Source organism: Amblyraja radiata, chromosome 19 (assembly GCF_010909765.2).
Source record: "Amblyraja radiata isolate CabotCenter1 chromosome 19, sAmbRad1.1.pri, whole genome shotgun sequence".
In the NCBI taxonomy this organism is placed as follows: Eukaryota; Metazoa; Chordata; class Chondrichthyes; order Rajiformes; family Rajidae; genus Amblyraja; species Amblyraja radiata.
This window is the reverse complement of record NC_045974.1, coordinates 6802252-6818290: the sequence shown is the minus strand read 5'-3', so window position 1 is coordinate 6818290 and position 16039 is coordinate 6802252. Positions and strand designations below refer to the sequence as shown.

Here is a 16039-nt window from a genome sequence, read left to right as displayed (position 1 = left end):
ATGGTGGGCAAGATGTCAAATATATAACAACAAAGAACTGCAGATGCTGGTTTATGCCAAAAATAGACACTAAGTGCTGAAGTAACTCAACGGGTTAGGCAGCATCCCTAGAGAAAAAGAATGGATGACGTTTCTGAAGAAGGGTCCCGCCCCAAAACGTCACCTATCCTTTTTCTCCAGAGATGCTGCCTTACCCGTTGAGTTACTCCAGCTATAAATATATATATATATATACTAATAACTACATCGTTAAGATATATATATATATATATATGTAGTTGTAAGATATAGTGCGTGCGCATGCGCAATAAAATGCAAATAAATATTGGCGTAACACTGACCATGGGATTATTGTTATGCCTTACAATGAGAACACTTATATGTGCATATTTGCTCCACTGGTGAAAAGAGTGAAGTATCTATTAAATATGGTACTAATGAAAAAGGAACCATACACTGTCTGGTATTATCCTGGGCAGTTTGGCCTACACTCATTTGAGCCAGATGATCTGCCTTATTCAACCACAAAGACATTGAGAACCTGCAGTGTTTGACTTGCATATCTTGGTGTCGTCTGTTTGATACTATTCTCCTTGGGTTTGATTCTTTATGCAGGCTCTGAAATATACAATACATGACTTTAAACAGAAGAATGAAACTTTCAGATCTGCGATAGCTAAAGAAGGGGAAGACCATGGTCCTGAGGTTTCAGTAAGTTCCATGACGTTTTGTAAATACCCGGTCACTAATGTCATTTTGATTTCTGCAGTAAAGCTGATAAAATGCTTAATGAGGAACACATTTTTAATGAAACTTCCTTTACCACTGGGACTTCCTCCTCCTGACTCTGAGAATATTCTGATTCTTTATTAGTTAAGTGATATTTAAGATGTTTTTATAATAATACTAAATCTCAGTTTTCATGCTTTGCTATTTTAATAAGTTGTACAATGAAGACTTAGTTTCGCACGATGAGAATGTAACTTGAAATGAGAACATGTTGTGAAGCAGATGTTGCACTGTGCAGGAAGTGCATGTTCGAGTGATTTATAAGTTCTAGGAACAGAATCAGGCTGTTCGGCCCATCAAGTCTACTCAGCCTGATCATGGCTGATCTATCTTTCCCTCTCAACCCCATTCTCCTGCCTTCCGCTCATGACCCTTGACATGGCACAGTGGCACAGCGGTAGAGCTACTGCCTTAAAACTTCAGAGACCCGGGAACGATTCGAATGTCTAAAAGTGATAGGAGAAGAATTAGGCCAATCGGCCCATCGTCTACTCCAAAATTCAATCATAGCTCATCCATCTTTCCCTCCAAACCCCATTCTCCTGCCTTCTCTACATAACCCCTGGCATTGAATAGCATAGAGTTTTAGACTTTAGAGATACAGTGTGGCAACAGGCCCTTCGGCCCACCGAGTCCGCGCCGACCAGCGACCCCTGTACACTGGCACTATCCTACACACTAGGGACAATTTACAATTTTTACCCAAGCCAATTAACCTACAACCCTGTTTGTCCTTGGAGTGTGGGAGGAAACCGGAGCACCCGGAGAAAACGTGGTCATGGGGAGAACAAACAAACAAACAAATAGTGAACCAGGTTGAATCCTGACTATGGATGCTCTCTGTGCAGAGAGTCAGGATTGAACCTGGGTCTCTGACGCTGTAAGGCAGCAAATCTACCGCTGTGCCACCGTGCCGCTCTGGGTTTTCAGACGCGCTCATTTTATAAGCAATATTTAGTTTATTAGCTGTATAACTGCCATGTTTCTTCATTGGTCCCGAGTGTTTTATTTTATTTCTTTAATGCTTCAAGACGGCAGAGTTGGGGATGAGGGCACCGAGGTGGATCCGCGACAATGAGGTCACGTTGTGCATGAAATGTAAAGAGCCCTTCAACGCTCTGACCCGGCGAAGGCACCACTGTCGAGCATGTGGATGTGTAAGTAGCAAACTCACCAGGAAGCGCCCTAACCCGAACCATCCTCTATCGTTTCCCTCCACAGGTGCTGTCAGGCTTGCTGAGTTCCTCCAGCACTGTATACTAAAGGGCCTGTCCCACTTGCATGCGTCTGGCGCGACCAAACGTGGTCGCTTGAGGCGTACGGGCCGCGCTGGGCCGGTCCCACTTCGAAGCGCGGAGGTGTATGGAGTTGTGCGGGGCTGGTCCCGACATCGCGCGGGGCTCCCGCACTGTCCGAAAATTTCCCGCGCCAACGGCCTGTCGGCCCGCAGGCGCAGTGAGGGCATACGCAGCGTCTTTATGTCGTACGCAGCGTCTTTATGTCGTACGCAGCGTCTTGATGGCATACGCCTAGCGCGTGGCGTTGCGTGATGACGTCATCGCCCGGCGTGGCGTTGCGTGATGACGTCACTGCCCGGCGTGGCGTTGCGTGATGACGTTGCCGTGCGACGCCCATATTCAGTCGGCCCGCCTCCTGCCCAGCAGATTGGTAAGTATGACGCAAATTACGTCACGCGCGAACTTAGCTCGTACTTAGTGCGTACTTAGCGCGAACTCCGCTTCCGTTTGGTTGCACCAAACGCATGCAATCGCATGCAAGTGGGACAGGCCCTTAACATCCTCGTGTCTCCAGCAAACTTTAGTTTTGTTTAAGGAACATTTAGACATGTACATGGATAGGACAGGTTTGGAGAGATACGGGCCAAATGCAGGTAGGTGGGTCTAGTGTAGATGGGACATGTTGGCCAGTGTGGGCAAGTTTTTGCCAAAGGATCTGTTTCCACGCTGTAAAACACTGTGACTCTATTCAGTTTAGAGATTTTAGTTCAGTTTAGACGCAGCGCGGAAACAGGCCCTTCCCAAACAGCGATTCCCGTACACTAGCACTATCCTACACACGAGGGACAATTTTACAATATCGCCGAAGCCTACAAACTTGTATGCCTTTGGAGTGTGGGAGGAAACCCCTGGAGTAAATAATAAAATTATAAAAGGACTGGACAAGCTAGATGCAGGAAAAATGTTCCCAATGTTGGGCGAGTCCAGAACCAGGGGCCACAGTCTTAGAATAAAGGGGAGGTCATTTACGACTGAGGTGAGAAAAACGTTTTCACCCAGAGAGTTGTGAATTTATGGAATTCCCTGCAACAGAGGGCAGTGGAGGCCAAGTCACTGGATGGATTTAAGAGAGAGATAGATAGAGCTCTAGGGGCTAGTGGAATCAAGGGATATGGGGAGAAGGCAGGCACGGGTTATTGATAGGGGATGATCAGCCATGATCACAATGAATGGCGGTGCTGGCTCGAAGGGCCGAATGCACCTATTTTCTATGTTTCTTTGTTTCTATGAAATCACACTAAGGTAAGCTTTAATCATTATGTTGAATATAATACAATTAAAAATTAACTTGCCTTCACCATGATGGTTGGCATTTGGAACATGCTTAAACGGAAGAAACAGTTCCATTCTATAGCATATTCCAAGGTGTCAAGGACATTCAAAGAACTTTAATGATAGTGAAGTAATTCGCTGACATGTAATCCGAATTTAGAGATAATTTCTTTAGTTTAGAGATGCAGCGTGGAAACAGGCCCTACAGCCCACCGCGTTCCCACTGATCACACTAGTTCTATGTTATCCCACTTTCTCACCCACTCCCTACACACTAAGGGCAATTTTACAGAGACCTACAAACCCACACTTCTTTGGGATGTGGGAGGAAACCAGAAACCCACACGGTCAAGTCAAGTCAAGAGAGTTTATTGTCATGTGTCCCAGATAGGACAATGAAATTCTTGCTTGCTGTAGCACAACAGAATATTGTAGGCATAAAATACAGAACAGATCAGTGTGTCTACATACCATAGACCATATATATATATATACACACATAAATAAACAGATAAAGTCACAGGGAGAAGGTGCAAACTCCACAAACAGATGACACCTGAGGTCAGGATTTAACTCGGGTCCTTGGTGCCGTGAGGCAGCAGCTCTACCCGCTGCGCCACTGTGATCACTGTTCATATGTCCACAAAGAACAATGATTTAATGACTCAATGTTTTGTGATTTTGGTTGATGGGGAATATATGAGCCGGGGCACTGGGAATAAATTCCGTGGACTTTGAAACAGTGCCAAGGAATTTTGTAACATTCAGTCTGAGAACAGATGGGACCCGTATTAAGTGTTATCAGCAAAACAAGAGCTCTGATAGCATCGTTCTGCTCTGCTGCAATACCACGGCAGGAATGCTGCTCTGCAGTATCTGCTTGGGTATCTGAGGCTGGTGGTGTTTTCAGTTGCGCGTGACTAATTGAGGGATTTGTAACATGCGTCACTTCTTTCCTCTAGGTTGTCTGTTGGAAGTGTTCTGAATACAAGGCAAACCTTGCCTACGACAGCAACAAGCCCAACAAAGTGTGTAAAGACTGTTACATCATCATAACAGGACAAACGGACAGTGAGGAGAAAGATGAAAAAAGGAAGAAAGGAATTCTGGAGGTACGAGCCTTCGTTTGCCAAATGTGCCGGGATGTGTAGGAAGGAATGGCAGATGCTGGTTTACACTGCAGACAGACACAAAATGCTGGAGTAACTCAGCGGGACAGGCAGCATCTCTGGGGAGAAGGAGTGGGTGATCTTTCGGGTCGAGACCGCCATTTTACATTTCCTTGATCGTCGTCTGCTTTGATCTGTTGTTTTCACACCTTGCCCTTCCATATCTCTAGACTTCCTCTCCCTTGACCCTCAGTCTGAAGAAGGGTCTCGACCCGAAATGTCATCCATTCCTTCTCTCCAGAGATACTGCCTGTCCCACTGACTTACTCAAGCATTTTGTGTCTGTGCCAGTATGTGTTTGCATGTGCATGTGTATTGTGGCCAAATACTTGATCTAAAATAGCCTGCTGCCTTGTGGACTACAAGGTCTGTATTCAGATATAGCAAATGTCACTTGTAATAAAGTACAATAGTCCAAGTGATAATAAAGATTAATTGCAAAACGGCAGGTAATTATCCAGAGGTTCAGGGACGGAAATCGCTATCAAAGCATGGGGGGGACACGATTTCTTGATTGCCGCGCACACTGCATCAGCCCGTTCGCGGGGCCTTTTATTGCCTGGCGCGGCTTAAAACCGGCCGCGGGACCTTCCATCCCCCGGCGGGGGCTTCAACATCGGGAGCCTCGATCGCCTCGACGCAGCAATTTGACCGCGGGGCGGTGGAAGATCCCGCGGCTGATTTTAAGCCGCGCCGGGCGATGAAAGGCCCCGCGAACAGGCCGATTCAAGCTCCGCTCTATGACCTTTGCTCCACCCGGACGTCTCCCTCCTCCAATCACCGCTCTCTATCCTCAGTCCCACCCCCCTACTTCCGCCTCTGACCGACAACTCCCTTCTCCAATCATCGCGCTGAATCATCATGTGTTCCCCCCCCCACTGCCTGCCCACTGACGTCTCATCATCAGTCCCACCCCCACTGTCTCGCGGAAAGTGGAGATTTTAATAGATTTTATTTTCACCGAATTTCAAAATCTGGATTACAAAACATGGGAGGATTGTCACCCACCTCTCAAAACATGGAGGGGACGTGCCCCCCCCCCCCCCTGGGGATTTCCACCCATGCAGAGGTTTATACTCTGTGACGTCATTTTTTTGTGATATGTAATCTGTACCTTTTCTGCTCTCATCAATTAAATTTGATTTTTTTTAAACTCCCTCTTCACATTCTGCCTTTCAGATTGACGCTGCTGAAGTCTCCGAGAACTGTATCATCTGCAATTTTCTTCAATATCTGGAGAAACCGGCCAAACCCTGGCAGAAAGTGTGGTGTGTGATTCCTAAGAATGAGGGATTGGTTCTGTACATGTATGGAGCACCCCAGGTATGAGTGTTTGTCCCTAACTGAAAGATCACCGGCTGCATGGGGATGGAGAAGAAAAATACGGGATTCACCATGGGAACTTACCAGAGAGGGAGCAAATCTGGATATATACACACTGCCAGCTTGTTCTGGAGATTTTAGTTTTTTTAAGTTTAGAGATATGGCATTTCGAGCAGGCCCTTCAGCCCACCGAGTCCATGCCAACCATTGATCACCTGTTCACACTAGTTCTGTGTTATGCCACTTCTGCATCCACTCCCTACACACTGGGGCCAACTTACAGAGCGCCAATCAACCTACAAATCCACATGTCTTTGGGGAGATGGGAGGAAACCGGAGCACCCGGAGGAAGCCCAAACAGTTACAGGGAGAACATACAAACTCCACAGAGACAGCACCTGAGGTTAGGATCGTGCCCCAGGTCTCTGTCTATTGCTGTGAGGCACAAGCTCTACTAGTTGTGCCACTGTGTACTTCTTAACACTGACCTTGAGGCCTCTTTCGGCTAAAGCCTGTGAATAAGTCTCACGGTGCATAATTATGTACCTACCCACACATACAAGTACAGAGGTTTCTTTGGGTGACAGGTGGCAGGGAAATGTTGAGGAAGGGTGTGGACAGGTGACTGTTCTGCTTAGAAAGGCCACAAGTAGAATTAAACCAATGTATGGAAGGTATGACAATGTATGCAAGGTATGACAACCTAAGTGTTCCATGGAAGGTTAGTATTGACCTGTGACAGAGATTCTATCCATCCTGATTTTAAGGCAAACTTTATTCTAGGTGGGCAGATCCCCTGCAAAATATATATACTTGGTGAGACTGGCAAGTGTTCTGTGGAATTCTCTGCCTCAGAGGGTGGTGGAGGCAGGTTCTCTGGATGCTTTCAATAGCGGAGTCAGGGGATATGGGGAGAAGGCAGGAACGGGGTACTGACTGGGGATGATCAGCCATGATCACATTGAATTGCGGTGCTGGCTCGAAGGGCCGAATGGCCTACTCCTGCACCTATTGTCTATTGTTTAAGTGTTCCATGTTCGGTCATGGGACATCCCATTGCTTGCATTACCAGTTTCAATAAACACAATTATTTCCCAAAATGTAAGGGCATGGATCAATTAGATTGGTGATTTTTCAGTCGTTAAGTATGATTGTGTTTGATGAGCGTTTGATGGCTTGTACTCGCGGGAGTTTAGAAGGATGAGGGCGAACCTCATTCAAACTTATCGAATAGTGAAAGGCTTGGGTAGAGTGGACGTGGAGAGGATGTTTCCACCAGTGGGAGCATCTAGGACCAGAGGCCATAGCCTCAGAATTAAAGGACGTACCTGTAGAAAGGAGATGAGGAGGAATTTCTTTATTCAGAGGGTGGTGAATGTGTGAAATTCATTGCCACAGATGGCTGTGGAGTTCAGGTCATTGGGTATTTTTAAAGTGGAGATTGTATTTTAACGTATTTTAACTTGTTATGTATGAAAGCGTGGTGTTATGTTTGTCTTGAAGCTGTCGTGGCACTGTAATTTCCTGAAAAGGATTATTAAAGGAATAATTAATCAATCAATCAATCAAGTCAGATTTTTGATTAGTGCGGGTGTCAGAGATTTTGGGGGATAAGGCAGGAGAATGGGCTTGAGAGGGGAAAGATAGATCAGCCATGATTGAATGGCAGAGCAGACTAGATGGGCTGGATGGCCTAATGATACTTAAAAATACTTTTCAAGAAGGTTATTTTGTTTTGCTGTTTTATCTTCAGGACGTGAAGGCACTCGCCACGATCCCTCTCCTCGGCTACATGATAGAAGATAATCCGCGGGGGGTGGACGCATCGCACGTGTTCAGGCTGAAACAATCGCGGTTCGTCCACACCTTTGCCGCGGACTCTGACGATCACAAGCAACAGTGGCTGAAAATAATCAGCATGGCCGCGAGGGGGGACACGCCCACTGACAATGATGACTTCAGTAGCGATGAGGCCTCCACCTCTTGACTGAGCGTTGACTCCAGCTATCCAGGGGCTGACACTGAGAATCCAAAACCACCTTAAGGATGATTTCTAAAGCATGTGTGGTATCTCGTGTGGGGAAAAAACGTTTAAAAACCTCTTCAAATGAAATGTCTACGCTCACTATTTCTCGTCCTATCACCCCTGACTAATCCGACAAACAGAGACTGCATTGGTCAGTAACTTCTGTTACTATTCGCACCAAAACTCTTTCAGTGACCAAGCAGTCGGTAAAAAACTATCCAGCACAAACTTATAACATTTAAGAAAACACTGGACAATTAAATAAGCTTTATATTATGGTGATGTTATATCGTCTACGTATTTGGCTGCTCGGTCGAAGCAGTGAATTTAAATTGGTGTACATGATGCATGTACAGAATGGCAATTAATGAACTGTGAAGAACTGTGGTCCATAGCTCAGACATTCAGACTGTTTTCTGTGAAGTTTCAGTGGAAATGAACAGACCTAAGAGTTTTTTTTTTTTTTTCGTGAGACCACTAGTTTCTGTATTTGAAATCAATTTGTCTAATGTCCTTGTGCTTTAAGCAGCGGCAAAGAATTGATGTTATATTATTGTATTTATTAAAGCTGAGGTATCCTTCTCGTCCCCCACCTGTGTAGCAGGTGCGGGTTAGCTTGGGATACCCAAAGATTCATGTACACATGAAGCAGTTAATTATTAAAAATTAACCCGCTTCCTCAACTAGTCGTAATCCCGGCAACCATGCAACAAGGAGGTTTTGCTGCACTACAAAATGATAGGAATCCACATTGTCAAAAGACAGCAGGTTAATCTTTGGAATTTCAGGGTGGTGAATCTGTGGAATTCTTTGCCACAGAAGGCTGTGAAGGCCAAGTCAGTGGATATTTTACTGGCAGAGATAGATGATTCTTGATCAGTACAGGTGTCAGAGGTTATGGGCAGAAGGCAGGAGAATGGGGTTAGGAGAGATACATCAGCCATGATTGAATGGTGGAGTAGACTTGATGGGCCGAATGGCTTAACTCTACTGCTATTCCTGATGAACCTTAATCTCTTAACTCTCAAGAAGGGATTTCGTGACGGTGACTTCCCTGCCCGCGGTTGAGCCGATGGTGGTCGACCAGGGAAGGAATTCAAAATCAAAAACGAGGCAGAAACATCCCAATCCATGTAATTGTGTTCAGCAGAGCTACAGCCGTGGTCTGGGGAGGAAGTTGAATCTCTCGAACTGTGAATAATATTTGATTTCAGAATCGAGTCGCCCCATAAATTGAGAGGAAAGAAAATCATCTCCAGAAAGTCCAGGAAGAAAATAAACTTGCATGTGGCACCGTAAATATATCTACAAGATATACACTTGTATAAATCAAAGTCAGACAATAACACGCTAAGAGGGTACTGTGGCGACACGCTACAGTACGATAATATCATAATATAAATAAGTCCAATTAAATAGTTCAAACTCATTACTGCCTTCAAATCCTGTTATCATGTAAATATGTACAGTAGGGGTACAAAAGCAGCTCGTTCTTCTACCTTGCAAGTATTCTGCCGAATGGTGAAATCAAACTGATTTATTCTGATGCAAGTCCACAGCAGGCTCAAGCAGAATGTGATGAAAAATTGCTGATTTTACTGACTTTACAGTGTGGATTACTGATCTACTGATCTTGATTGTTCATTAGTCTTTGCTACCTATTCAGCATTAACTATCAAATGCAACGTTTTGTGACTTTATTTATAAATGTTTCAAAAATAATCCTACAGATCACTAGAGAATTTGAAGCCTGCCGACTTGTCCATTAATTTGAGAGGTTTTGTTGAGCCTTAGTGTTGCAAATTAAGCAAAGTATTGCAAAGTATGCCAAAGCTCAAATTATATAAGTGACCTGAAGAAGGGGTACTCCAATTTGAATTCAAGTGGACTGTAGCATTTGAAATGTTTTTGTATGTGTCTGGATATTAAGGGTTCTATTCTCTTGAACATGCAACAAAATGGAAACCAAACAAGACAAAACTATTAGTCTCTTAAAAGTAGTGCTTGTCACCATTTCTATGTAAATGTAAATGCATTTTCTAAAAAAAAATAGATGGAGTTTATGGAACTGTGAGAGTGCAAGTTGCTCTTTAAAATGATCTCCTTGAGAAAAAAAGTTATTTGATGCTATTACAGAAGATTATTGTGCAAAAGTATGCTTGTTGTCCCGAGTCTTGTCCAAGCGAGGATATGATGTGTTATAATTAATTTACAAAGAAAAAGATTATCATTGAGTTAGATTTTTTTTGACACACTTACTAAAATTTCTGTCACAGAAATGCTTTTTGAATATTTTTTTCCAGGTCACTTCTTTATAAACATCGTTAATGTTGATAGACAAAATTCTGGAGTAACTCAGCGGGTCAGGCGGCATCTTTGGAAAAAAGGAATAGATGATGTTATGTAGGTGATGTTTCGGGTTGAGACCCTTTTTCAGACGTTTCCGGTTGAGACCCGAAAACGTCTGAAAAAGGGTCTCAACCCGAAACATCACCTATTCCTTCTCTCCAGAGTTGCTGCCTGACCCACTGAGTTTGATTTAGTTTAGAGATACAGCGCAAAAACAGGCCCTTCAGCCCACTGAGTCCACAATGACCAGCGATCCCCACACATTAACACTATCCTACACACATTAGGGAATACATCGAAGTCCCTCACCCTGAGCACAGGATCGCCCCAGGGTTGCGTCCTCAGCCCCCTATTGTACTCCCTGTACACACATGACTGTGTGGCTAGGTTCAGCTCCAACTCAATAATTAAGTTTGCTGATGACACTGTGTTGGTGGGCCTGATCTCAGACAACGACGAGAAGGCCTACCGGGAGGAGGTGGCTGGTCTAGCACTCTGGTGCCAGGATAACAGCCTCCTCTTGAACATCAAAAAAACGAAGGAGCTGATCATGGACTTTAGGAGGGCACATCATCCAAGGACGTACACTCCATTGAGGATAAATGGGGATCCTGTGGATAGGGTGAACTGTTTTAAATATCTGGGAGTCCACATCTCCGAGGATATGACATGGGCATCACACGCCTCAGCACTCGTGAGTAAGGCAAGACAGCGCCTTTACCACCTCAGGCAATTGAGGAAATTCAGAGTGTCTCCGAGGATCCTCCAGTGCTTCTACGCAGCGGCGGTGGAAAGCATCTTGTCCGGGAACATTACCATCTGGTTTGGGAATTGCTCTGCCATGGACAAGAAGGCTCTGCAGAGAGTAGTGCGTTCGGCCGAACGCACTATGGGAACTTCACTTGCCCCCCTGCAGGAACTATACATCAGGAGGTGCAACTCCAGAGCCAACAATATCATGAGAGACTCCTTCCACCCCTGCAACGGACTGTTCCAGCTGCTACGATCAGGCAAACGCCTCCGTTGCCATGCGCTGAGAACGGAGAGGTTGAGAAGGAGTTTCTTCCCAGAGGCCATTCGGACTGTAAACGCCTATCTCACCAGGGACTAACTCTACTGAACGTGTTTCCTTCCATTATTTATTATGTAAAAGAATATGTGTGTTATGATTGTGTTTATAGTTTGTTTGGTTGTTTGTCTTTTGCACAAAAGTCCGCGAGCATTGCCACTTTCATTTCACTGCACATCTCGTATGTGTATGTGACAAATAAACTTGACTTGACTTGACAATTGACATTTATACCAAGCCAATTAACCTACAAACCTGTACGTCTTTGGAGTGTGGGAGGAAACCGAAGATAACGGAGGAAACCCACGCTGGTCACAGGGAGAACGTACAAACTCCGTATAGACAGCACCCAAAGTCAGGATCGAACCCGGGTCTCTGACGCTGTAAGCTCTGTAAGGCAGCAACTTTACAGCTGCGCCACTATGTTACTCCAGCATTTTGTGTCTATCTTTGGTGTAAATCAGCATCTGCAGTTCCTTCCTACACACTTAATCCAGAAAAAAGAGACATTTGCCATGCCTTTTCTCCATCCACACTCTCACCCCAAATCTTCACAAACAGCACTTGCTTTCAGAGGACAATGGAGCCGCATCTTATCATCACCTCAGCTCCACAGAACCTGTCCACGGGTCTTTTCAATGCACAACCCATCATCAGCAAGGACATCATTGGAGCAAGATTAGAATGGGTCAAGGGAGGTTTAAAAAAAGGTTCTTTAATGCATTTTCTGGAGAAAAAAAACAGATGAGTTCATGTACATTTTGTGAGGGAGCAAGTTACCCCTTAAAATTGTCTCCTGTATAAAAAAGATTGTTCAATGCTATTATAGAAAATCATCATGCAAAAGTATGCTTGTTGTCCATACAGTATTAAATCCCAGGAAAATGCACTCTAATATGAGTTTTAAACACTGTGTTAAACGTAATTACAGGTTACTTTAGGGTGCATTTTCTTGACCACTTACACTAACTCCACCCTTGAGTGAGAATTCCAGAGAGCGAACGCGTGTCATTTTAGCTTGTACCTTACCAGTTTTGTGAACGAGTGCTACAAATCTTGAGCTCCTATTTGGTCCACATTGCAGAAGACGCCTGCGAACTGCGTCTGGGCTCTACACATTGGAAGATCTGTTTTTGCACGTTTTTAATATTGTTCTGCGTTCACTATAGTCACCCAGCCTGAAACTCGCTTAACTGTATCAGCCCTTCGACATGTTAGCATACACTGACTGTACCAGTGGTATCATCATTTCTAGTATCGTTTAAATCAAAAGTGATTGCAGTTTTTTTAAATTTTGATTGGCAGGGATGAGAATTCATGTATATACAGTTTTTGTTGGTAAGTCTCCAATCAGTACAGTATTAAAATTGAATAAATAGCAGTATTATATATAATGGAATTCTTTTCAAGTTTTCAAATGCTCTCTTTACAAACGTTAAGGTTTCATAGAACAGTGCAGCACAAGAATAGGCCCTTTGGCCCACAATGTCTGTGCTGAATACAATGCATCTACCTGCACAATGTGCACCAGTCAGTATGAGATGGGAATTGGTTTCTGTGTGCTTCTGTTTTTAAAAAGACATGCCTCAGACAGTGCCAGTGATGGTCAACATACAGTACCTAATAAACTCATTGAGTTTGAGTAATGATTTGTCAAGGTGCTTTATCTCAATATTTGGAAACTGATGCCTTTACCACGTGGATTAATGGGCTTGGATTAAAATTGCTCAACAATAATTAATTGTTGTACACAAGTTGCATTCTTTGAAGAACCTTAGTGAGGGCACCACTGCCAGGAATGGAATCCATTTGTGCCTATATTAATCAAGCACAACATGCGATTTAATGTCCCTAGTGTGTAGGATGCGAAATTGGGATAATATAGGTCTAGTGTACGGGGGTGGGTGATTAGTGGATGGCGTGGACTTGATGGGCCGATGGGCCTGTTTCTATGCTGTATCTCTAAACTAAGCTAAGTATCTTAATGCATCTGAAAAGTAGCATTTTTGAGTGGCGGAGCATTATGTGACACTTACATCTCCCTACAATGGTCTATAGGCCTGTACATTATCAGACTAAGGAAGCTCTCTGTTCTTCGTGAAACTCTGTTGTTGTTCTCCAAATGTTTTTTTATTTAATCAGCTGCTTAGAGTACGTTTCCTGGGCTATTCATTCAGTACCTGATTATGAAATGCAATGGATTAGAATGTATATAGAAGTTGATGTTTAATTAAAGATGGTTATGCCACAGTCTTCAAAGATGTATTGATGGTAACACATTGCTATTTGTAATGACTAGTATTTCGATGAGATACAGTGTAATTTGCACACATTCCACAACATCATCAATGGACTGCAGTGGGTAGTTTTTTCTTAAAGATTTTAATTGATTTTCATGTAAATAACTAATTAGAGCATATTAACAGTCAGCGCTTTTGATTTCTTTGATTCTTTGCCCTTTGAATGTAGTAAACCAGACGATAATGTATTGAGCAGTGCCAGTTTAAATTGGCTTTGATTCTTTCACCCTGGTTCCAAATGGAAAAATACAGCCCTGGGAAGCGAGCAAAAAAATATATTTGGCAACTAATGTCCTGTCAGTAAGCAAAGAAAAGTATGACTTACCGTGTCTTTTAACCTTGGCCGTTGTACCTTGTTCCAACACTTCCTTTACTTGTATGAGAGGAATAAATATGCAATTAACCTACAAACTCAAACATCTTTGGGATGTGGGAGGAAACCGGAACACCCAGAGGAAACAAATGCGGTCACAGAAAACATGCAAACTCCACACAGACAGCACCAGCGGGCAGGATTGAAACTGGGTTTCTGGCGCTGTGAAGCAGTAGCTCTACCAACTGTATCCCTGTGCAGCCTCAATTAAAACCTACAATTTTTAGTTTTAAATAGTGATTGGGCAAGATTTTCATGCTGATACCATAGACCTGGACTTGTTCTGCATGGAAACAGGCCCCATTGGTCCACCTTGTCCATTTCATCCAAGTTGACATATTGGGCCAGTCCTACATACCTGCTTTTAGCTCAAGCCTTCCAAATCTTTCGAATCCATATATCACAGGTACTGACCTCCCAACCATCGAAGAAATCTATGGGAGGCGCTGCCTTATAAAGGCAACCAGCATCATCAAAGACCCATACCACCCTGGCCATGCTCTCATTTCACTCCTACCTTCGGGAAGAAGGGATAGGGGTCGGAAAACCTCCAGGATCAAGAACTGCTTCTTCCCAACAGCCATAACACTCTTGAACACTGCACTACTTAAACAAAACTATGAACTGACTAGGTTGCATGAAAGACTGGACTTTTTTGCACTCATCATGCAGTGTAGTTTAGAGATAGAGTGTGGAAACAGGCCTTTTGGCCCACTGTGCTCACGCTGACCAGCGATCACCTGTACACACTGGTTCTATGTTATCCCACTTTCTCATACGTGCCCTCCACACTAGGGGCATTTGCAGAGGCCAATTAACAACAAAAAAACCCACGTCTTTGGGATGTGGGAGGAAATCAGAGCACCCGGAGGAAACCCTCGTGGTCACAGGAATAAGGTGCAAACTCCACACAGATCGCACATGAGGTCAGGATCGAAACCGGGTCTGGCATTGTGTGCCGGCAGCTCTACCAGCTGTGCCACTCTGCAGCCTTGTTTTGTTTATTATGCTACCTTTGTATTGTTTTTACAGCCTCTTATGCTGCTGCAAGTAAGACTTTCATTGTTCCTTTGTCGGTATATATGACAATTATAGACTCTTGACCTTTGACTTGTCCACATGTCTTTTAGAAGTCATAATTGTATCAGCTTCTATAGAGATCTTCTATTGAAGCCCACCAAATAATGAAAGGCCTAAAGAGAGTGGATATAGAGAATCTTTCCAGTAGTGGAGGAATCTCGGACCAGCGGGCACAGCCTCAGAATAAAAGGACGTATCTATAGAATGGAGATGAGGAAGAATTTCTTTAGCCAGAGGGTGGTCATTCTATGGTATTCATTGCCACTGACAACAGTGGAGGCCAAGACGTTGGGTATTGTTAAAGTAGATAACCAGGTTCTTGATAAGTAAGGGTGTCAAAGGTTACGGGGAGAAGGCAGGAGAATGGGGTTGAGAGGGAAATGTGGGTAAACCATGATCGAATGGCGAAGCAGACCCAATGGGTGTATTGGCCTAATTCTGCTCCCATTCAATAGACAATAGGTGCAGGAGTAGGCCATTCGGCCCTTCGAGCCAGCACCGCCATTCAATGTGATCATGGCTGATCATCCACAATCAGTACCCCGTTCCTGCCTTCTCCCCATATCCCCTGACTACGCAATTTTTAAGATCCCTATCTAGCTCTCTCTCGAAAGCATCCAGAGAACCTGCCTCCATCGCCCTCTGAGGCAGAGAATTCCACAGACTCACCACTCTCTGTGAGAAAAAGTGTTTCCTCGCCTCCGTTCTAAATGGCTTACTCCTTATTCTTAAACTGTGGCCCCTGGTTCTGGACTCCCCCAACATGTTTCCTGCCTCTAGCGTGTCCAAGCCGAGATTACGGATAGGAGCAGAATTAGGCCTTTCGGCCGATAAAGTCTACCCCGCCATTCAGTCATGGCTGATCTGCCTTTCCCTCTCAACCCCATTCTCATGTCTTCTCCCCATAACCCAACACCCACACTAATACAAATCTATCCATCTCTGCCATAGGTAAAAATATCCATTGACTTGGCCTCCACAGCCATCTGTG

General features: G+C 44.2%; 1 protein-coding gene across 4 annotated transcripts in view; it reads left to right on the top strand.

The window, feature by feature from the left end:
- Positions 1-10030, top strand: part of fgd4 (FYVE, RhoGEF and PH domain containing 4) — a 182962-nt gene extending 172932 nt beyond the window's left edge. For all 4 annotated transcript variants that reach the window (XM_033037563.1, XM_033037565.1, XM_033037564.1 and 1 more), the window contains exons 14-18: positions 616-711; positions 1821-1946; positions 4322-4471; positions 5708-5851; positions 7605-10030. In XM_033037563.1, coding sequence (XP_032893454.1) covers positions 616-711; positions 1821-1946; positions 4322-4471; positions 5708-5851; positions 7605-7838 — 750 coding nt within the window. In that variant the 3' untranslated portion in view covers positions 7839-10030. The remainder of the gene's footprint in view (positions 1-615; positions 712-1820; positions 1947-4321; positions 4472-5707; positions 5852-7604) is intronic.
- The last annotated feature ends 6009 nt before the right edge of the window (positions 10031-16039 follow it).